Consider the following 23,705-nt stretch of genomic DNA (forward strand, 5'->3'; position numbering starts at 1 on the left):
TTCCTGTTAAGCACAGATCTGAGAGGTCACAAAGTATGCTACTTGGCTTTTTTTTTTTTTTTTTTTTTTTAACGGCTGTATATGCACAGGAATGTTGCTCGTGTTTTAAAACTTCCTTCTTGATTTTTTTTTTTTCTGAATTGCAGATGATGTGCTTTGGGGAAGTCTAGATAGAAGGGCAGTGTCAGGGTAAGCCTCTCAGTGTTGCCTGGTTTGTGTGTTCTATTTTTTCCCTTAAACAGGGCAGAAAGGCTGGTAGTTGAGCTAGGGTTTGGGAGGCCCTATTGGTGGGAGAGAGTTATTTCTGGTGGTCCAGCAGCTATTCTAGCATAACATTGCTGGCTCTTTTGTGCGTAGCTGTAATCCTAATGGTTTGGAGTCTGTGCAGATCTCTGCCAATATGTAAGAAAGAAAATTGCATGCTCTGATGCTCTTGTAGGGTGAATGTCTCCTTCCTCTATTCCACTCTTTCTGGAGATGTTCAGCTGCAGTGGTTCATCTCTGAAAATGTTCCTGGAAAAAAATAAGATATCTACTAACAGGTTTTGTTTTTAAAAAAAAATGAAGTTATGGATTTTTTTTACATGGTGTGCTCTAGTGTCCCCTCTAAATTTTAAAGCAGGCATTCCTCCTTGCAAACTGGTAACAGTGTGAAATGGTGTTACTGTCAGGATTGTTCATTATGCTCAAACGTACTCTCCTGAGCTTTTCAAAAGTCATTTTGCAGAGGATTTACTGAGCCAGCAGTGAAAATCTGAAGTGTATATGTGGACAGTTGCCCACGTCTTTTGTCCCTGAGACAAGAGTGATAACCTTGTCAGAAGCTAGTTAGTTGTACAGTAACATGCCAAAACCTCTTGACAGATGTGTTCGCCTTAGCAGAACCCTTGCAGGAACTTGCTTTTAAAGCTATGGACTGGCATTACCCCTGCCTGTTTTGAGCTAGCAGGTCACAAGCACTTCAGTTCCTGTATCTAGTAAGATAAATTTGCTTTGAGATTTTAAACTGTAGCAGTCATCTAATCTATGCTGTTTTCACAAGAAAGAGGGATTTTCTTCTCTGAAGGATTGATTACAGGCAATTCCTTCTAATGGCTGTTAACAGCTGCTCCAGAGAGGGCTAGGGCATTTATAACCTTAATTTGAGCTTTGTCTGTGTTAAGTGTTTAAGCATAGTTACATGCTTCCAATCCCCAAATCTTTCCCTCATTCAGTCCTACAATGAACGATGCCCAATTAATAAGCATGACTGTTCAGTAATAGTGCAAGTGTCCCTCAGGCAACAGCATTTCTCCTTGCACAGCTTTAGTTTATGCTTAAGCCATTTTAAATGGCATTCACGTGAAAAAGCATGGATTATGTAGGTTTTATATGTTAACATGTGCAAGGAATTAGGCTGCATATACGATCTCAATTGTCACTTTCAGATTGACAAGTGATCTTCTACTGGACTGATGATCATGCATGTGTGTGCCGCAAGAGGTCTGGTTAGTTGTATTAAACCTCCATGTAGGGCAAGGTTGTTAATGTTTTCATAGTGGAGAAAGGGAGTTACTAAACTTGAGAATTAATCACCTCTAGAAGATGTGTGCAGTATCTAATATCCTGTTGGATTGTGACTAGTTTTAACCCCAGTATTAGAGAATCAGTCAAGGTGTCTCTAAAACTTCAGAGAATTTTCCACATTACTGGAGGATGTATTCAAGTACCCATAATGTCTTAGTCATGGACTTAGCTTTGCTCTTGAACACATTTATGGTGTTTTTGCCAGAGAATGTATTCCTATAACAACTGCGTTTACATCCTAAGGAGCAGTGGTGAGTTAAGGTGGAAGAAAGTGAAAAATGGGTCTTTGAGATAAGCTGTATGTATGCTTACAGTAGCTAAAGCTGAAAACATGATTTTCTATTTCTTTAAAATCTATCTTCAAGCACTGATGGTGTTCAAGCCTGAGTTTTTTTTTTTTTGTCTCAGTGCTGTCACCTTCTTGCATCTCTTGATTGTATAGAACACACATGAAAGTATACTGGACAAGGGTAACGTCAAGTTACATAAAATAAGACTTATAATAAAAAAAATTAAAAATAAGGAATCAGTAGATTATATGTTCAGATCTTAGTTTCTGTTATACTTGTTATACTTCGCTTAGGAAAATAAATGGTTTTGTTTTTGTTTTTTCAAATTTTCTTATAATCTAATAGAAAGCAATGAAGCTGTCATAGTAAAGTGCACATAACAATTCTGTGCAAGAGCTTTACAAAAATCAGCATCAACTGTGATTATTCATGGGCCTAACAGCATTTTAAAAAGTTTTCTAGGAGTAATTTGACTTCTTGTATCTTGTGAGTTGTGAAGCTTCAAAAGGTGGTGTTTGGACTGCCTTTAAATACTGATGTTGACCATGGCCAGAAAAGGCAGCTGGGGAGTGCATTCTAAGAAATGAGCCACTCTTCAGAGAATAGCTGTAGAGATGCCAGCTGATGATAACTTTGGGTGGCCTAGGAAATGCACTGATCATCATCTAATTTGATCTATTTGCTCTGAACATTAAAATGGAGCTTCTTCCTCCCAACTGAAGTGGTGACCTTACTGAAAAGACTGGAAGGAAATTAAAGGTGTTGCACAACTTGATCTCTGTCACACTTGCAAATTGATTGTTAAAATAGTCTTATTAATAACATTTAGGAATATTTTTGAGTTGTACTTGATTGTTAATCAGTTAACCAGTATAGGAATCAGTATATACTGATTGTTAATCAGTATAGGAAACTTGCACAGCATAATGAATGATTAGACTATGATCAGGCCTTTTCAGCCTGACAAGATATTTGACATCTGATCAAAGACTGGATTGGATCACTAAATAATCGTGAAGGTGTCATATGGCTTGCTTTCTGTTTACAGTTTGCAGAGTAAGAAGAGAGAATGGGGCTGACTGAGTGAAAGTGTCTCTGTGGGCTTCCATCTGCGAAGACTATGTAGGAAATGCTGATACTAAATGTATTTCTTTTCTACTTTTATCTAAAACACTAAGCTGGTTCATGTGGATTGGTGTGGAATTCCCTGTAATCGAACAAAAAGACTTGACAATACTGAGCTACATTAATATTCAGACTTTGGATCATACATAAGTGTGGACTTGAACATTTTTGGCAGCATGATTGTTGTGCTGGGGAAGCTGGGTAGGGGAATCATATCTTGTTTGTGAAGTATATTGCTCTCTTGTAGAATTATCTGTTTGGAATTTAGAGGTTGCCTCTGAAATGTTCATGTAGATAATTGGCAACATTACACCTCAGGAAGGAAAAACTGCTAAGGAGTCAATCAGCAGCAGCTACAGCAGGTCCCTTGGATGATCCCAAGTTTGATGTTAATCCAGAATGTGATGCTATAACGTGTGTGTTTTGTCTGCATGCTATTCTGTTTAATGCTTGGTGATTATCCTAAAATTTAGAGCTAAAATAACCAATCAATAAAGAGATGCTGCTTTTAAATATTTCTCTTTTTCCTTGCCAAAACAAGGATAAAACAGAGGATGATAGAAAAGACCATGGGGGTCTACTAAAATATTTATTTATTGTTGAAGTGAAAGAATTCTTCTGTTTTGAAACATCCAGTAGTTGATAGCTGGTCTTGTTTAATGGGATATGCTTTATTTCCTTCGAGCTTTTGTTTGGTTTTGGTTATGTTTGTGTTTTTAGCTTATGTTTTTGTTTGCATTGTTTCAGCTACAGTGGTTGTCTTAAAAAAAATAATGATAAAATGAATACAAAATGGACAAATGTCGGTCTCTTTTTCTGCTGTGCTTTTCACAGAAATTCAATGTCATCTTTAAGAAAAGGGAATAACGAAAATCGCAAGAGCATATTTTATACCAGTGAAGAGTGGGAATTGCTGGATCCAACCCCAAAAGACTTGGAGGACTCTATGGCCCTGGAAGAAAAGAGGAAAAACTTGGCAGAAGGAAGTAAAGGTAGAAATGGGAGGAAGGAAGAGGAGCTCTTGCCCTTCCTCCTTTATTATAGTGCATTGTGATACCAGTATCTCTGGGAAATTAGTTAAAATTTATCATTTATTCACACATCACATCCAGAGCTCTGTTAACTCTTTTTAAATTTACTTGTTTGTGATGTGTTTGAGAGTATCGAGCTGTTTAAATGTTCCAAAGAGTCTAATAAGTATATTTTTAAAGGAAATTTGAATGCTTTGAAATACCTGTTAATTAAACTACATTTTATGTAGGTCTGACTAGTTCAGCTTTTCCATTTGATTTTGGCCGCATTCCACAAAAACCGAGACGCCCTTTAAAAGACATGATTGGATCAAGCAAAAACCGGAACAGCAGTGACTCCTCTCCAACTGAGTGGTGTTCTGGTAATGGCAACAAACTAGTCTCTGAACTGCAACTGAAGTATCAAAGCCAGCAAGAAGAACTGGAAAAGCTGAAGAAAGATCTTCTGAGCCAAAAGGTAACTAAGCCTTCAGGCAAAGTGCATAAATGCAAATAGATGTGGCAGGTAATTGTTTACCCCTTACGGATACCTAACTATATTAAGAGCTCATTGTTGGTAGAAAATAATGGTATGAAATGAACCTTTATTTATAACAAGTCTTGAACCAAGGACTTCTTATATGTGTATCTTACTCTTTGAAGCTAGCTTTCTCAGTGTCTGCAAAGATCTTCACAGATAATGCAGAAGAAAAACAGCTCTGATTAGTACCTGTAATTCCCGAGGAACTCCTCCTTTCAAGTTTTTCTTTTTTGTTTTGTTTTTGTTGTTTCCTTTGCTGCAGAAGAGGAGAGTGGCGGAATGGTAACTGACACCTTCCCACTCCTATTGCATCACAGTGTATCAGCACAAAAAGATTTTGTGAATCATAGACCCTAAGCATAAATCTGTACATTTAGTATTGCCCTCATACGGTGTTCATGCTTGTATGCCCCCTGCTTGCTCAGATTTATTAAATAACTTGGTTTTTACCTGAAGGAATTTCTCCTCATTTTAAGAAGAAATAGAGTTTAGGTCATGCTTGGTGCTGCTAGGTTTGCTATTTGTGTTTTCCAGTATGCAAGATGATCAAAGGAAAAACAAATGTTTAAAGGCATTCATTTCTTTTAGGTGTTCTTTCCAAGGAGTACATTTGTGCTTCTCAGACAGGTTTTGTGTGAAATCTCACTGTGCTCTAATGGAACATTGTGTTTCAGTTCCTTCTGTCCTCATAAGAAGAAAGAGAATACGTACGTCTCAAGTAGCTTGATATATTCTCACTCTTGATACTGGGCTGGATTTAGAACTGTGATAAATGATGGCAAGGTACAATTAGGATGTTTTCCTTGGCAACGTGAGTGACTAGACAGATCTTGTATTTTAATCTATTTTTAGAGAGTAGACTGCAATTGATAACCTACTGTGTAGTTGCTGTTTACCAGCAAGGTCATCTATCACATATGTCCCTGTTGAGTAGGTTTCTCTGATAACTGAATGTCAATTGACATGTAAGTTACCAGTCTGGGTGCTGTTATTTTTGATAAATAGAACACTTGAATATCACAGAACTATGCCCATGAAATCATCCAGCTATTTAGTAATTAGCAGTTCAGTCCAGTAGTGTTAAGATAGTAACACCGTCAAATCACAACGGAGGAAGGAAGAAAATCTAGTTTCTCAAGCTTTTCCTCAACAAATGATCCTTCACAGACCCCTCTAAAGACTGTAGCTTGATATTTGACTCTGTAGACCCAGGTCTTTACAGTTTACTCTTTGTTGTTTTGGGGAAACAAAACCTAATCTGTTAGAGCTTTGCAACACTCCCAAAATCAGTGGTTCATTCTAGGCATGTCTAAGACTTTCCACGTCTTTGTAAATTTCCAGATGTGTTTATTCAACTCAAGCTTTAGAAATTTCATAAACAAATTCCTATTTTTGTCCTTGTATTAATGAGTGTCAGAATTATTTAAAAAACGATTGAAGTCCTAGTTTCACTGATAGGTGTTGGAGATACTTCTAGGCTTGAACTTACCCCTCCTGTGGTTCCACAGCATTAGACCATTAACCAAAAACGGGAAACAGGAGAGGTAATAACGTATATTAATGAGAGGTGCCTGTCGGCAGTCTGCTGTTCTTCCTTATGTAGTATGTTGATCTGGAATATCTTCTTGTTATATAGCTTTTACGCTTCAGCTTTTGGAGAGCTTCTGGTAATAGAAAAGGTAGAGTCTGCTTTAGCAGTATATATTCTATTTTAAAATTTCATTCTTTAACTTTGCATGTAACAAACTTTGCTGGATATTAGCTGGTATTCTCATTCAGGAGCAGTTCAAGACTCAGCCCAGATCTTGTTCACAGAAAACTTAAGTTTCTGAAAGTTGTAGTAGGATCTTATCCCAGCAAGGATGCAAGCAGGGGTTTGCTTTCAGTGTAACTGCCTTAAAAATCAGCTGCTTTTGTGTGTGTATACCTTTAGGCATCTTTCATGCAAGTAAAATAAGTATTATAGTGTTGTAATGGTTCAGGGTTTGTGCATTCCCATGGACAAGGATACTGGTAATTTTTTTTAACGAGGAAATAGATGACAAAAATGGTAAGAATCACTGGATAAATTTGTTGTTGCTTAAAAAAAAAAAAAAATTCAGAGACTTCATTGTTTAGTGCAAAGACCACAGAAACTCCCTTTTCTTCTTTGTGGCAAGTCAGTTAATTAATTGGTTCTGTAGCAAGGCTTTTCAAAACAAGGCTGCAAAGACTTTCTTTTAGCAAAGCAGAATGTGTTTTTTTTTTTTCCTCCTTAGTAGCTTTTCTGCATTTGTTAGGGAAGAGGGCAGTTAGTTATCTTTCACTTCTCTGTACTGTAACATTCTTGTTTTTTTTTTTTTTTTTTGTCGTTTAAGCCCTTCTCATTTCTTAGAACAGGGCTTCTTACAAGTAAGTGGTTTTCAGCTTCAAAGTAGGTGCTTTGCTGTAGCTGTCAACAGTTCTTCCTGAACTGGCTGTAGCCTTTCCAGGCAAGGTCCTTAGCTCAGGGAAAGATACTTAAGCCATCCACATAAACCAATCATTGTAAGGTATTAACTCGTTAGAAACCACGTCCTGGAAGTGTTTCCTTCTTTCCTTAAACACCATTGTAAGTTTGTTATAAATAAACTCAGATGCAAAAAATAAAATAATAATTCCAAAGCTTACTTGTGTTTGACATTAGATTTCTAAGCTATAAATTCTCCAGCTTTGTTTTTTCAGTTCAATCTTTTTTCTTTTAAATTCTCAGGAACTTGTGCGACTTCTGCAGCAAACAGTCCGATCTTCCCAATATGATAAATACTTTGCAAGCCGTCTGTGTGAGGGGGTTCCCAAAGACAAATTAGAGCTGTTGCACCAAAAAGACGACCAGATTTTGGGTCTCAACAACCAGCTTGAAAAGTTAAATCTGGAAAAAGATAGTCTGCAGCAGGAAGTAAAGAATCTGAAATGTAAAGTTGGAGAACTCAATGAGCGGCTGGGTATGTTGATGGAAACTATTCAAGCTAAAGATGAAGTGATAATGAAACTGTCTCATCAACTCAGCGAATGTGAGGACAATACATCATCCCAAAGTGGCGCAGTAAATTCTCCCACGCCCACCTGTATTAATAAGGAACTACAGGAACTGGACAGACTAAAAGTAAGAGCAATGTCTCTGTCTTGATGGATAGGGAAATCTCTGCTGCCTTTAAAAACTACTTTCTAGTCTGCTCTATTTTCTGGGGAGATAACTTCAGCATTTCTCCAAGATACTCATCACCTGAGGCTTTCTCTCCTTGGAATCTACACTTTGAACTGTTGTGTGAACAATTTAAACAGGACTTCTATAGCTGGTCTGTGCAGCTGTAGTACAGTATCTCATACATTTGGTAATTTAGTCTTTGGTGTGGAGGAAGAGCGATGTGAGAAGTAATCAAAGGAACAGGAAAAAAGTAAGGGTAAGAAAATATAAGCATGGAGGAATACCACCAAAATGCTTGCTTTTTTATTTCTTTAATATCAAATGTGAGGAAACAAAAAGCACAAAGAATGAATGGTAAAGGAGAAAAGAAAAGAGGAATATAAGAACCTCTATTACTAATGATGCTCCAGATGTTATCAATGCATGTTATTCTTCTAACTGACCTCAGTGAATGTGGCAGGTTCTTATGGAGTTACTGAAGTTACCCACTTTGCTTTGAACACGCCTACTTGCCTTTGGATAAATGTTGATTCCACACTGATTGAAGTTCCAAGCGATTTGGAATATGAGACACATAGAATATATTAAAACGTTCATAGCTTTATTTCTTGTATGTAAGCCTGGAAGTTTTAGGAAATAAAATTGAAACTAGAAATCAGTAGTCTGGGCAGAAAGGAGAATAAAGCTTGCAGATGCTCATTGTGGGGATGTTGTAGTTGTTGAGAGTCCCTCATCTCACAACCTCAACCTTCAGAAGTAGTATTTGTAGCCTGGAGCCGAGTGAATTTGGTGAGGAAGCTTTTGGTAAGGATTTATATTTTTGTGTGGATGCAGACATGACTGAGGACAGGTAGGGTAACAAAAACCCAGGGGTCATTTCACAGAATCACAGAATCACAGGATTTCTAGGTTGGAAGAGACCTCAAGATCATCGAGTCCAACCTCTGACCTAACATTAGCAGTCCCCACTAAACTATATCCCTAAGCTCTACATCTAAACATCTTTTGAAGACTTCCAGGGATGGTGACTCCACCACTTCCCTGGGCAGCCTGTTCCAATGCCTAACAACCCTTTTGGTAAAGAAGTTCTTCCTAACATCTAACCTAAAACTCCCCTGGCGCAAATTTGCTCCCAGTTCTTGTACTGCATGTGCTTCTGGCTGGTGCGCAGCACTACAACCCCTCTGGCATGTTCAGCATGCATGTTTTGATCTTCTCGAGGTGCAGTGAGGGGCAGCTTCACAGGGCTGGTCCTGCCTCATGCCTGCAAGCAGTGAGCAACTGCCTTCTGCTGGGGCATAGCACCGTGCAAGTGAGGCACAGCACCAGCCTGTATACATCCGTGCTCATAGCTATCTAGCCTCTGTGTTTGACTTAAGTGGACACTAAAAATACTTGGTTTGATCTTAGTTATTTTAGTAGCTATTAGTATACGTGTTAGTAGCTGCTTGGTCTCTGTTCTGAAGTATACTTTCTCTGGTAGGTGTTTGCAATCTGTAAGATATATTTATTAAAAATCCAGTTTGTTTTCTTTTATTAACAGGACAATCTTCAGGGTTATAAGACCCAGAACAAATTTTTAAACAAGGAGATTTTGGAACTTTCTGCTCTACGAAGAAATGCAGAAGTGAGAGAGAGAGAATGGCAGGCAAAGGTCAGATTAACACAGCATGTTTTCATTTTGGCTATGTCTAATGCAGTTTTCAAAAATTCACTTGTAAATCTATTCAAGGAACTTAACTGTAACAGAATTGGAACAATTCAAAAGTATGACCTGATAGAGTCAGTTGAAAAACAGTTTTACAGATCAATGTATCTGAATAGATTCTTGAAAAATGTGGTAGATTTTAGAATACTGTTCAGTGCATTATTTCATAATTTATGAACACAGGCATGTGTACATGTATTTCTGCAAGCATATATCACTTGCTCAGCATTAAAACTGCAGTAGCTTAAAGTATGCCAAAAACAGGGTGTGTATGAAAGGATTTGATAGTGTTTTATTTTAATGGCATGTCACAGAATAGGGCTTTCCCCTCTTGAGCATGAAGGATGACTAACTTACGGTAAATGTAACTTTGGAAGTGTTTCTGTGTGGATGAATTTGAGTGTAGAGAAGTTGCAGGTAAATGATAGATTTACACTGCCGTGGGCAAATAATGTACACACACTTGTTGCTAAGGCAAGATACCTGTTGCTAAGTTTCATGGGGTGTGCCTCTCTTTTTAGGGAGGTGGTGTGCACAGCTGCCAAATCTAGAGGCTGTATTTTTGGCATGGAAGTTTGTTGACAACTGCTAAATGCAGTTACCTAACTACTTAATATCTTCAAAATTCCATATGAGTTCTTGGGGTTCAGATGTGCATAGAGTATAACTATTTCTCTAGAAGCACAAAATGATTGAGTTGTACTTCATACAATGTAATAACAAGGTTTACTCAGATTTTCTGCATATAAATATACCTATGGTAGAAATACAGGTGGACTACTATTCTGCCTTTAAAGAATTCTGTAAAAAAGTGACAAGTATCTGAGGTATCTTACTCAAGTATTTTGTGTGCAGAGATTTATTATATTGTAATAAAAATGTATGCATAGCGTGTATTTTCCACGTTAGAGTTGCTTTATGTTTCCTGGTGCTACGCAACTGGGGAGTAAAGTTCTTGAATTAAATATCTTTAAGCAACTGAAATGAATAGAAGAATATTGAATCAGATTTGAAGAGATGTGTAGTACAAACTAAATGTCTGAAGATGTGTCCTAAATAGTGTATGTTGTTTTCTGCAGTATACTAGCTTGGAAGCCAAACTCTGTCAGATAGAAAGTAAATACTTGATCTTGCTTCAAGAAATGAAAACTCCTGTTTGTTCTGAGGAGCAGAGCCCTGCTCGTGAGGTTATTGCACAGTTACTAGAAGATGCCTTGAAAGCAGAAACCAGCGAACAACCAGAACAAGCATTTTTCAAACCATACCCAGTCAGGTAATTTTATGCAATTAAAAAGTGTGTGTATATATAAAACATATGGGTATAAATTATGTTGTGAACACACCTTTATCTTTAGTAATAAAGGAAGTACCATCATTGGCAGCCACAGCACCTACCTCTCAGATGAATTCTATCACACCTCAGGAGTTTGTTGTGGGTATCTTGACCACTGGGCATGGTTCTAACAGTGGAAAACAGATGGTGGGGATATATATTTGCAGGACTTGGAGTTTTTAATGTATTTCCCGTCACGAGTAATGGTATAATGAGGAAATTCTTCTGGATATATAAATAAGTGAAGTACTTTATTTGAAATACAGTATGGAATTTAAACTCAAATGTTGCTATATAGCTGCCGAAGGTGAGCAACTGAAGAGATGGACTAATTTGGACTTGACCCTGTTCTTAAATAAATCTCTTAATCTGTGCAGTGATGTGTATATTGGTATATGGGCACAAAGTCTTTTTGAATGTGATTTTAGAATATTAAATAAAATACATAGTTTAGAAAAATGTCTGAATATAGTTCAGTTGGAACTTCTTGAAAACTATGGGGAGCAGTCTGAGGGGTATTGGTAATAACCTTAGGATGGGAACTTTCAGGATTGCTGAACACATCTTTAGGATCACTTTTTTTTTTTTCTTCTGTCCTTTCAGTGAATATGATATATATGGTTTCCAAACAGTCCCAGAAGATGATGAGGAAGAGAAACTAGTAGCAAAATCACGAGCTTTGGACCTGAGATCACTTTCTCTCAGTGAAAATCGGGAAATCTCCACAGGGGTAAAATGGGAAAACTATCTTGCAAGTACAATGAATAGAGAGATGATGCGCTGTGTGGAACTAAAGAACCTTATTCGATCTGGGATTCCACATGAACATCGCTCCAAGATATGGAAATGGTGTGTCAATCTCCATGTTAAAAAATTCAAGGACAGCACGGTTCCTGGGTACTTCCAGACCTTGCTTCAGAATGCCCTAGAAAAACAAAATCCTGCGTCTAAACAGATTGAATTGGATCTCTTGAGAACTTTGCCAAACAACAAACATTATTCTTCCCCAACATCTGAAGGGATCCAAAAACTGCGAAATGTACTGCTGGCATTTTCATGGAGAAATCCAGATATAGGTTATTGCCAAGGGCTCAACAGGTAAGATTTTGTTAACTGTAAGTTATAACTATGCAGTGAAAGAAACAATGTGCAGTTTCAAAACACTTACATAGCAACGGCCTTTTGGACAGCAGTTCTCCGCATGGGTTGTATGCAATTCATAATGTTGTAATAAGTAGATAATTACCATGTTTTTAAACAATAAAAAGCAGAAGACTTGGATTATGAGACTTCTAAAAGCAGCTCTGCAAAATTAGAACTGGCATTAATTCGTAGGAAATGGGCTACTTAAATGTAGGTTTTGCAAGGTCTTCATGTCAACTCTAGGGAATCCTTTTGTGTGCAAGAATTTGTTAGCAGGTTTTTTATATGCTTTTTTAAATAAGCAGAAATAAACGCTTGAAACCTTATTTTTATGTGTGTCTTAAGGCCACAAATTTCATCATTTCTTTCAGGATGTCTTCAGTCAAAGTTGCAGTAATCGTATTAAGGACTATTTTGGTGCTACAAGACTAGGCAAAATTTGAAGTATAATGTCATTACAATTGGCATTTGCTGAAGTAGGTCTGGTAGTTTGAGATCTGTAGTGAAGGAAGGTCTTATCTGAAAGAGACGTGTTAGTCTAACGTGTCGTTGTCCCCATGTTGTAATTCCACAGATGTCAGGTTGTGTACTAGTTGATATACCAGAATAGGGTAAAAGACTTGAACTAGAGCAGCTGTATCATTTGAAATGTGCACTGAAGAAGGGTACAGATACAGTAAAGAAGATCCCATGGCAAGCATTTAAAAAGCTACTCTCCCTACCCAAATGCTTACTAAATTTTTATTTATTAAAGGAACTGTTTTCAAGTTAAATCATGGTGGTTTTTAGTCACTTCGCTCTGATTTCTTAATTTATATATAAATGTTGTTCAAAAGCAGAGTACTCATGGATCATAACAATGGATGCACCTGCTTCCCCCCTCTTTTTTAATTGCTTAACATTTCACAAAAGAGAACCTAAAAGAGAAATAAACAATTGTGCAGTTGAGTATACGTAAAGAAGTTAAAAGCAAGTTAAATATTTTTCCATGCTTTGATTCTCTTAAGCTTTCAAAGCATGATAATCTTGTTAAGCTGTGTAACGTCAAAAGCAGTGCATGTCATAGATCCTCTTGCATACAGAAATAAAACAAGTTGAGGTAACCTTTCATATTCAAACAGCTGTCAATGACACAAAGCTATTCCTCTTTTTTTTTTTTTCATACTCCTCACTGGAAACAGGAAAACCAGGAATTCTGCTCTTGAATCCTTTTTTTCCTCCTACTTTAGGAAATTCTTAGAACAAGTTAAGTCTTTGAAATATTATAGGTATTTTCCTAAAGACCATGGTATATGAAGATGAAAGTATTGCTTTAGCGTAGTGGATATAAAGTAAATTTGCTAGAGATTATTTTTCTAAACTTAAAACAATTGTGTGTGAAACGCAGGAACCATCTTCTTTCTTTCAGTAAGGCAATACAGAAGTCTGGGAATCAGAGTAGTAGGTTTAGTAGGTTTAAGACTTGCAAACTTCTAAATAGTTTGCCTTAGTTCCCAGAAAAGTGTGTTCTAGCAAATCACTTTGCTTTTGCCTGCATGTTTCTTACTGAACTGAATAAAAATATTTGGATTGTCTGAGAAGGCATCTCGTTGCCGCAATTGAAGCTGCATTATCTCTTATTAATCCATTTATGTCTGCTGAACAGAAACAAAGGCTCTATTGTAATTCATCTTCATGCATTTTGTTGCATTTATTATAATGTTCTTCTCCAAATAAACCCTATTTTCAGATTGGTAGCAATTGCTCTTCTGTATTTGGAACAGGAAGATGCATTTTGGTGTCTAGTAACGATAGTGGAAGTTTTCATGCCTCGTGATTATTATACGAAAACACTGCTAGGATCTCAGGTACGTGCCGTGCCAAAATAAAGCCTGGCCTGTAAACTGTAGCCAGTTGGAAACTTTGTTCTAAAACTGTTTGGTATGCCTTTTGGGGGTGGGAGTGGGGAGTATGTAATGAGCTGGTGGAAGTGAGTTCCAGGCACCAGGGACAAGGACTCTGAGTATAGAGCTGAAGTGAATGTTCAATGACCTGCTTGGAGCTCCAGTTCTTAACCCCTCATCTAACTGTTAGTTTCACAATGTTGATGGAACTGATTGCTTGTTTCTTTCCTCAAAATGAGTGGGATGGGCTGTGGGCTGTCTTGGGGAGTAGGGGTTGGAATGCATTCTGCAGTATTGTGAGCAGTATACACCTTAGGGCTCCTCTGCTTCCAGGCAGTACTCTTCAGTGCTGCTTTCTCCCTTCTCCAAATCTCTCCCCAGCTCGTTCTTTACTCTGGTGCTTGTGCACTGATGCAGCACAAGTGACCAGTAGCAGGAACACAATGTCTGTGTGTGAGGAGTCCTCTAAGATGTGGTGGATTATGAAGCAAAAGGTTGTTTCAGCAAGGGAGGTGTGCTTTGGAGTAATGGTGTATGGGTTGGGTGCATATAGCATAGAAATGTTGACTTGACAGTCCTGGGACTCCTAGTGAGCTCTAGAAAAATCAGTCCTACTTTGAACCATGTGTATGTTGGAAAATATAGGATCAATAATATCATGTGTCTTCTTTTTAGGTTGATCAGCGAGTATTCAAAGATTTAATGAGTGAGAAACTTCCACGACTGCATGCTCATTTTGAACAGTACAAAGTCGACTATACTCTTATAACTTTCAACTGGTTTCTTGTGGTATTTGTGGACAGTGTTGTTAGTGACATCCTTTTTAAAATATGGGACTCATTCCTATATGAGGGACCAAAGGTGAACTGAATAAGCTGAGTTTTTCAGTTGTTATCTGGTAACAAGATACTGTGGTGTAACTGTTTCAGGGTGCAGGAAGTTGGTTTCATGGGAATCCTGTCACTTAAACTTTGCATAACCTCCATTTTTTTTTACCATTGAAAAATAAAGCTATAGGCAGTGCTGTCAATCAGTTTACAATAATTATACGAAAATTGGAGCTAATGTTATAAAGAAGAAAACTTAAGGAGGAGAAAGAAGCATTGAAAAGATGTAAAAATTAGTCGTAACCAAGTATTAATGACTTCTCTGCAGCAACTATTTGCTTTATTTCTGCAGACATCTAAATTTACAGTTGGCCAATAATGACTCTCTGGGCTGGATTCAAATGATCAAAAGGATTCAATGACTCTTAATAATGACTCCCTATCATAAAATAAGGGGATGGAGATGTAAGAACTTTAATGTTTCATACTTGTGAAATTGTAGTGAAAAAATCAGTGCAGGAAAATCACTGAATTTGAACCCAGTAAAAGCATTAAAGCAGATGTTGGAGAGAATACGAGATCTATAAAATAGACAAAAATCACTTAGTAGTTAGATTTCTTGTCAAGTTCATCTGAGCATTCTAACGCAGTGGTATTTTGTGAAGGCAGCTCTGCACAGACAAATTTAAAACTTCCTGAAGCATTTTCAGAACAAAGTAATGCTTTTTCCAGCTCATGACAAAGTTTATTGACAAGCTGGTATCAAACTCCTACTGCATCAGTCCCCCAACATGTTGGGAAAATGGCACTGGAAAACAACTTGTTAACTAATAAGCAAGACTTAATTTTATCTCTGCAGTAATTTAGTAGTGTATTCAGCAGTCTTTACAACTTTGAATTATGAAATCAAAACTTCAGAGTTTATATACTGTAAACCCAATATTGTATCCTGGATTGAACTGCAGAATGCCTTGTATTGGTTACAGGCTGTAACAGATGTTTTGGGCAGCTCTTGGAAATGAGGGATAGATCAGGCAGGAGATACGGAGGTATGATTAGATAGCTTAAATGCAAGCTGTAGGAGAAGTAATACTATATGTAATATAGTATAATAATATAGTATATGTATAATATTTTATATATTGTATATACTATAATAATATAATAGCTAAAAGCAGAATGCGCTGATTCTTATATTTGTATCAAACATTGATAAAAACGTATGTATCAATGTTTGATACAAAGAATCAAACATTATATTTGTTTATCAGGTAATATTCCGATTTGCCCTGGCACTCTTTAAGTACAAAGAAGAAGAAATCCTAAAACTACAAGATTCGATGTCCATTTTCAAGTACCTTCGGTATTTCACACGTACTATACTTGATGCTAGGTGAGTAATTCACACATGCACTTGAAAGACCTGTGGTGAGGCATGGGAGAAGTTGTCCTTTTTTTTTTTTTTTTTTTTTGGGGGGGGGGTTGTCTGGTTGGTGGTTTTTAATCTGAACCTAAATTTTGATATGAAACTAATTGCTAACACTTCTCACGAACAGTTGATCTAGCATCATCTTCAAACACTGTGAATGATTAGGTTTCATGATATATAAAAGGAGAGGTGACAAAAACAGAAGTGAATGGGTAATTGTAGTTGTTTTGAGGGGGTGGTTTTGATTACTTAGCCAGGTTGGTATTGTTTAGCAGTTGTATAATAGTAGTAAAATTTAAGAAGCTCAGCCATGAGTAAAAAGTCTCACCCTGCATTGTGGATACAACTTAAGTTGTAAATGCTTTATAGTAAATAAAAGCACATCTTGGCTCAAATATTAAAAGCGTGAACTGGGTCCCGCTAGAATTAGATCTGTTACGTACTGCTAATATATAGGTTAATGCCATGCAACTCGCTGATTTTAAGAACATTAAAGGAGACATAAAATACCAGTTATATACTCCTCTGTTCCTCAGTCCTTGCCTAGGAACTAAGGTTCTCATCAGTGATGGTATAATGTTTTAAGTTCCTGGTTTTAGGAGTGCAGAGCAGCAGATTGAAATGAAAAAGAGGTCATGATGGGTTACGTTTAATGCTGGAAGAAAAAAGAATTATATAGATACTAAGACTTGCTGATTTTGAATTCAATATAAAATAATATATTGGAATCCAAGGCATTGTTTTTACCATAATAAATTCCAGACAGAATTATGGTTATATTTTTGTCTCCTACTTTTAAGAGCTATTTACTATTCTTAATTCTTGACTTGCAGTTTTAACTGGAACAATGTAAAACTGAATAATCTCATTCTTAGCTTAAAAAGGATTGCTGGGACTGATGCAGGGAGAATATTCTGCACCTGCTTTAGATGGTGAAAGTCTTGGTAACAGCTGCTGCTTTCTCTGCTGAAACGTCTGTGAAAACTCTTGAGGGAGAGTAGCATGGTGCTTGGTATTTTAGCATTCCCTCTTTGATTTGAAAAATGCTGAGCACTTGTTGTACTCAACCATTTGTGACTGACGAAATGCTGACTGTGCTTCCAAATCTGGAAGGGACAGAAAAGTATGTTTTTGGTTTTGGGAAGTTTGTTTTTTGTTTTAAAAACAAAACAATAAATAAAACCTTTTTTTTAAAAAAAAAAAAAAAAAACAAAAAACCTCAGATTTGTGGATATTTTAAGAATGTATCATATAATCAAATGAATAATATGTACCCCAGCAGCACCATGAATAACTAAAAGTTGGAAAATGTGATGGAGGAGTCAGAACTTTAGATTTGTTTTTCCTTTCTTCTTACTGTTATGTAAAGCATGTGATGATTTCTCTCTCCTCTATAAAATATCTGGTGCTGAGATATCTTTAAAGTATCTGTAACATTGTTCAGGTAAGGCCAGAATTCAGTGCATCGAAAGTGTATATAGTGCAAATATATGTTATGATGTAAATCCTTGCTTTCATGGGATTTTAGAAGTCAAAGTTACAAGGATGGTGTAGTGGCGTGTAGTGCCACCTAGGGGATATTAACTTCCATGTCAGAACTGATTTGTGTGATCATACTGTAAAATTATTCAAACCAACTTGTCTCTTATTCTACCTTTTTTTTTTGTGCAAGTTTTACCACATCAAAATTTAAACAGTACAGAAATGTGTAGAATTATGTCTGATACTGATACGGACAAAAAAATCATCCTGTAGAAGAGAAATTCCGAAAGACTATTTTTATAGAACTCATGAATATACTTAATGAGTTAGAAACAGTGCAAAATAATTTGTAAGTTTAAGCTCTCTAATGGAGAAAAGTATATACCAAAATGCAGATAAGCATACTTCATGTTATAGGACATCATAGGCTGTGTATTTACCTAGTGTTTTTTTTTTTTACAGGTGATAATTGTTTTCCATATGCACGCAGGTAGAGAGGCTGTTGGAGTATACTCTGTTCATAAATAGCAGGAAATGATTGTTTCTTACCCAAAAATACAAACCTAGGGAGAGCTTACTCTTAAATAAACTGTCCAAATAAATTATCAGCTGAAACCTAACACTAAGACAATGAAACTAGACTAAGTTTAACTCCAGTTCCCCTTTTTCCTTCAGTAAGTAGTAAGAACTTGTTTAGGTGCAGATCAACAGTAATCAAATAATGAACTGTATCTTTGGACTGATAAGGCAGATCAGTGACTACTTTCATTGTGACTGTATGATGGGACACCATAGCATGTCTCTGGAAGAGCTCTTCTGGTGCCTTGCTGTGTGATCTGACTAGCTTGAGCTGCCACTAGCTCAGATCTCTGCTCCATCCAGCAAAAGTCTTGAGCTTTATCACTGTATCACAGTTTGTCTTTAACGTATTTTGTGCTATCCTTGTTTTCACCTGTACCATCCCAGGCTTTATCTGGTCTCTTGCACCACTTCATTATCGTGGATAAGTTGAGAGATGACTGTCCTGGGGTTGAATGAGCTTTCCAGTGTATAACCGGGTATCTGGATGTACCGTGTATTCAACCTAGCCAATGAAGATCCGAATAGCCAAGCTTACGTCTTCTATTCAGTGTTGTCAGGAACTTTAACTGTTATAGTTGTATATAGAGTTTGCAGGTGGCTTTGAGGACTGGTGAGCGTTTCAGAACATGTTACCACTTGAAGTAACTAAAACTGAGTACTTCATAGAACTTGTTTTCAATCCTGATAACATGTGAGATCTGTCAGGTACATGAAGGAAAATAGAGATGTCAGTCACGTGATAGATACTGATGCTACTGAGGTACAAAACTGATTTTAAAAGATTCTAAATGTGAATGATTATTGTGTTATGTTGTATAATCTTACAGGAAACTGACTGGTATTGCTTTTGGAGACCTGAATCCTTTTCCATTACGTCAGATCAGGAACCGAAGGACCTATCACCTGGAGAAAGTACGTCTTGAACTAACTGAACTTGAAGCCATTCGTGAGGATTTCCTGCGTGAACGAGAGACCTGTGTAGAAAAAAGAGACCTTATTAGTGATGATGAGGAGGATAGTTGAAATTACTCAACATAAACTTTTCTTTGGGATCGTGACCAAAGTGAGTTAACCTCCAAAACACTTTATTAATCCTATCAAACCGAATGTAAACTAGTTGCTTTTGGAAATATGCAGGACAAATTTCCAAACCCCAGCACTTTCAGATATATGGCATTGTATGGAGGCCGAATACTTTTGTTTACATTTATGTTCATGGAAATGTATGTAGGGCACTTAATATCTGTCTCAGTTCAGTCATACAGCTGAACTGCTGAAACAACAATTGACAGTTGTTTTCATGCAGCACATTTAGTATCTATATGTGAAACAGTAGTAACAAAAGCCTGCACTCTGTTTACTACATTCATTGCCAAGCTTCTGTATCTGTTTGACTGTAAGCATGTTTTTTATAGAGCAGGTTCAGTGTGGGTGGGTTTTCAGTTTTGGATTGGCTCAATAAATAATTTTATTTCTATTCACTGTTTTTCTGATGGCTGTCTCAAAAAAGCCACACCTAAAACCCAGCTGTTATGGAATAAGAATGGAGCTTGCTACAGGAGTACTATGTATTAGTTCTGTATCCACTGAAGGTATTTTTTTCCATTATTTTGAGTTGAAATCACTCTTCCTATTTAGGGCTTCAAGTCCTGATCTTTAAAAAGAAATATAGCATTTTGTCTGCATGATTGTATAGCTATTATGTAGTAGTGATAGAGATTAAAGACAAGTGAGTATTTATCAGTCAATCAAAGGAGCCTAAAGGCCACAGCATGCACGTATAAATTTAAGATACTTTTTCCAGTGGAAAAATTAAAGATTCTCTTAACATACTCGGGTTTGCTGTGAATGTTAAGTGCACATGCTTCAAGACATCTGGAAGGAAACGGTTGCAACGTTATGGAAATGTCGGTGGAGGCAATGCTTGCTTGTGACTACCAGTACTCTTAAATGGTTCTGAGGATGAGGAGGCTTTTTGCCTTTTTTTTTGTTTGTTGGTTTGGTTTTATTTTGCTGGTTATTCACTGAACTCTTGCAATGTTCCTCCTTGAGTTGTTGGATCTTCATAATGTTAGATTGACTTAGATGTTGTCTCTGAACAGATGATGATAAAACTAACATTCAAAATAGGTCAGCTCTTGGGGAGTGGTTAATTAGCAAAAAATTAAACTTGTGGTCAGGAATGGTCCAAGTGCATGAAGCTTCTACTCTGTTCTCAGAAAACCAACAAGTAGAATTTGTATGACAGGTACACTTGTGTAAACATTTTAGAAAATCCAAGTGTGTGCGGGGAGAAATCCAGCTTCTTTTTCACAGCACTTTTTTAAGGGATGTATTTATAGGCTTCTCTAAGCATATTATTAATCAATTTATCTGAGAGGGAAATACTTAGAGAGGTGAAAAGTAATTTAGAGGACTTCCTTAGATATATACTGTATGCCTTTTCCTGTATAATGTATAACTTCAAATTAGCCAACAAATCCTTGCCAGTGAGGGACACATGGTATGATCATCTTGATTTGTATGACATGTATCTTGTAAAATGTCCCCTACCTTGTCTTTTGTAAGTGGTAGTTTTTTGGTTCTTTTTCCTAGTTACTCTTGGTTGTTTACTTGAACTTGTTAGGCAGGGTTTTTTCATATTATTGCATGTACTGTATTCATTTTTTTAACTTACAATCAGTATTTGAATATAAAAATGGGACCAGCTTTTCTAATTTTCTAGTTATGCTGTCTTTGTTTTGAAAGAGCTGGTCTCTAAATGGGTCTATAATGTCCAATTTTTTTCTTTTCATCGTGTTTTCAAGTGTTAAATGAAAACTTCTAACTTGAAGATCTTCCTTCCTTTGTCAACAGTTGAAATGCTAAGGTGAAGAACTTAGAAATATGTACCTTAGTCTCCTACAAGTCTACTAGTACAAAGTTTTGAGTCTTCAGTTAGAACTAAATCTATGACTTTAGGAGATGTTTTCATACAGAATACATCTAAGTCTTTAGGTTGTGAAGCTAAAACTAACTTCAGGGCAACAGTTCAGGAAGATCTGTAGATGACAAAACATGACCTGCAATGTTAACAAGACTCTTTTTTTTTTTTTTTTTTTTTACAGTTGTGCCGAAGGTTAAATTACCATGTGTATTATTGTGGTTCATTATAAAAGTTGTTACCTGATTGTACAGTAAAATTAAGTAGCTCTGTTTCTTATTCCATTATGTGAATCTAAAACATGAATAGTAGGAAATCATGCAAATCATGCTGTCTCTGGGTATTTTGTTAGCCTTCAATTATGAAATGAGTTGGTGTTAATTTACTGAAGTTCCTAGCAAGATGTTGACTTCATTTTGTTAATAATCATTGATGCCTTAGTTAAAAGGTCAAAAAATTTGAAGAGGCATCTAACCTATGACTGCTAGAAATCCATGTAGAACAAAAATGAGACAAATGCAGCAGGTAGCAACTTCAAGGGAAGCTTTCCTCACTGTTACAAATGTCTTTAGGCAAACACTAGTTTTCTACTGGTGCTTAATTTGGTGATTTTGAGGAGCAGTAACTAATTAGGGATACGCAGGATATACAACCAGTATTTAAACCAAATGAAATCAAACGAAAATACAGTGTGACTTGTCAGCCTTGCAAAAGCTGAACTGTGTAGATACCAGGTGCTCACAATTTGGGGAGAACTTCCAAAACAGTATATGAGGATTAAACATCCATACCAGCCACTTAGGAGGAAATTGACCTGTTAATGCAAATGAAGACTGCAGAGTTTTTTTTAATCTCCAAGATCATGCACGTGTGCAGAATTTCTTAGGTATGGTTCCCAGTATGTTATAAAAACCTAACTGCTAATGTGATTATTGCAGAATATTTCTCCATCTTTGTATGCTTATGCATGACTTTCAGTGATATTTCTGGTTACTTGGTTAAAAATGTTCTGTTACCTTTTATTAAATAGGCAGAAGTTTGGTGCACAATACCTCTAGCTATTAAGTCTTCGTAGTATTTCAGCTTTACTTGGACATGTATATAGGTAGTGTTATCATCAAGTGTTACCAGATTTTTTAACCAGATATGTAATGAATAAAAATATTTCATTGCCCTTTAGGTGTTTTCTGTGACAGATATGCACCTTGCCCTCAGTCATTGAAACATGGTAAGACATTTCAGCAGAAAGGGAAAGATTTTTGCTCCTTAAGACATCGAGAATAAATGAATGGTTCTACACTTGGTAAACTGAGTTGTTTGTTCAGTCATGCTTAAGTGAGAAATGGAAAAAGAGTCACTTTATTTCACTAAATTGTGTAGCTGTTTTGCTGAATCTTCCCTTAAGTGCCATGTTGGAAATAAGCAATATGCGGTACAAGAAATTTGAATCACAAAACATAAGTGATGTTATTTTTGTAAAAAAAAAAAAAAAAAAAAAAAAAAATTAAAAAAAGTTGTGAGAAAAAAAAATAAATTGTTTACTTTGCATTACAGCTTGCTCTGGTTCTTCTTTTTTCATAACAGATGGAATAACTGCGGGTGCCATCAGAACAAATCCCTAGTAAAGCAAGTGTTTTTGTCTGATGATGTGATTTCAGAGAGTATAGAGGAACAAACATGCAAATTTGGCTTTGAAGCATGAAGATGTGAACTATAGACGTTTAGCATGCAGGTGATGCTGTCTGGGTAAACTTGTGATTGGTTTCCTTAGTTTCTGGGAGGGATGGGAGAAGAAAATTAACTTTCCATGAGTCCTTACAGGGAACAGACTTCCTAAGAAACCTGAATATTTGTACAGTATCTCCTAACGCAGCCTCTTTAGCAGAATGTTCTTGTCCTGTAGCTCTGCTACAGGATGGCAAGCTGTTAAGAGTAGGTATTGGCACAGCTGGGAATTTGTTCAAAGTTTTCTTGCACAATAGGATAGAGAGCAGCAACTGAGGAAAAAATTACTCGGGCCTAAAGAGAACCTCCTGTCCTGTATACTGAAAGTTTTAAGTCTGAGGAATAAACAGAAAATTCTGGAAAGAGAATGCATGGTGGGGAGCAAGATCTGTCTTGGACACTTTGCATATTTAGTATGAGCAGGTTGTGTTGTCCCAGCAGCTGCTGGGGCCTGTTGAAGAACAGCTGAGGCTACTGTTTCCTCCTTGGGACTGAGCTCAAGACATTTGTTCTCAACAGAATTGCAACAAGAATGCAAGTGCAGTTGCTGATAAATGTTACGAGACTTATTCCTGAGAAATACATTATTTTAGCAAGGATAAATAGAGCTGATCCAGTCTGACCTGAGAGCAGATATCTGCAAAATCTTGTTCTCCATTCAGAGTAACTCAGAGATGTGGAGAACATGCTGATGTCTGCTGGTGTTGTATTATAGTATATCAGGTATTCACTCTATGGGATTTTCAGAAGTGCTAAACATAGGTTCCTTATCTTCAGCTCCTTGACCTCACTGGAAGCAGAATCCATGTAGTGCTGAGGCTTTAAGATTTCCCACACATGAAGGCCGTGAAGTATATTCACTGAGATAATGCAAAGGAAGGGTGTGCTCTGCCTTGGAAGCTTTCCCCCTGGTAAAGAAGGTAAAAGGTTCAATCACGAAGAAGTTAGTAGAATGGTGTTTTGTCATGATAC

General features: G+C 36.8%; 1 protein-coding gene across 8 annotated transcripts in view; it reads left to right on the top strand.

The window, feature by feature from the left end:
• Positions 1-23,705, top strand: part of TBC1D2B (TBC1 domain family member 2B) — a 45,963-nt gene that overhangs the window by 13,405 nt on the left and 8,853 nt on the right. For 2 of the 8 annotated variants that reach the window (XM_084531867.1, XM_084531871.1), the window contains exons 4-14: positions 3,816-3,973; positions 4,243-4,469; positions 7,264-7,656; positions 9,242-9,352; positions 10,486-10,679; positions 11,343-11,837; positions 13,612-13,729; positions 14,441-14,626; positions 15,864-15,985; positions 18,913-19,148; positions 21,193-21,525. In XM_084531867.1, the coding sequence (XP_084387993.1) occupies positions 3,816-3,973; positions 4,243-4,469; positions 7,264-7,656; positions 9,242-9,352; positions 10,486-10,679; positions 11,343-11,837; positions 13,612-13,729; positions 14,441-14,626; positions 15,864-15,985; positions 18,913-19,108 (2,200 nt within the window). In that variant the 3' untranslated portion in view covers positions 19,109-19,148; positions 21,193-21,525. The other 6 variants (XR_014696715.1, XM_084531869.1, XR_014696714.1 and 3 more) reach the window with 6 other exon arrangements.

This window comes from Aythya ferina (genome assembly GCF_964211825.1).
Source record: "Aythya ferina genome assembly, chromosome: 11".
NCBI classification, from domain to species: Eukaryota; Metazoa; Chordata; class Aves; order Anseriformes; family Anatidae; genus Aythya; species Aythya ferina.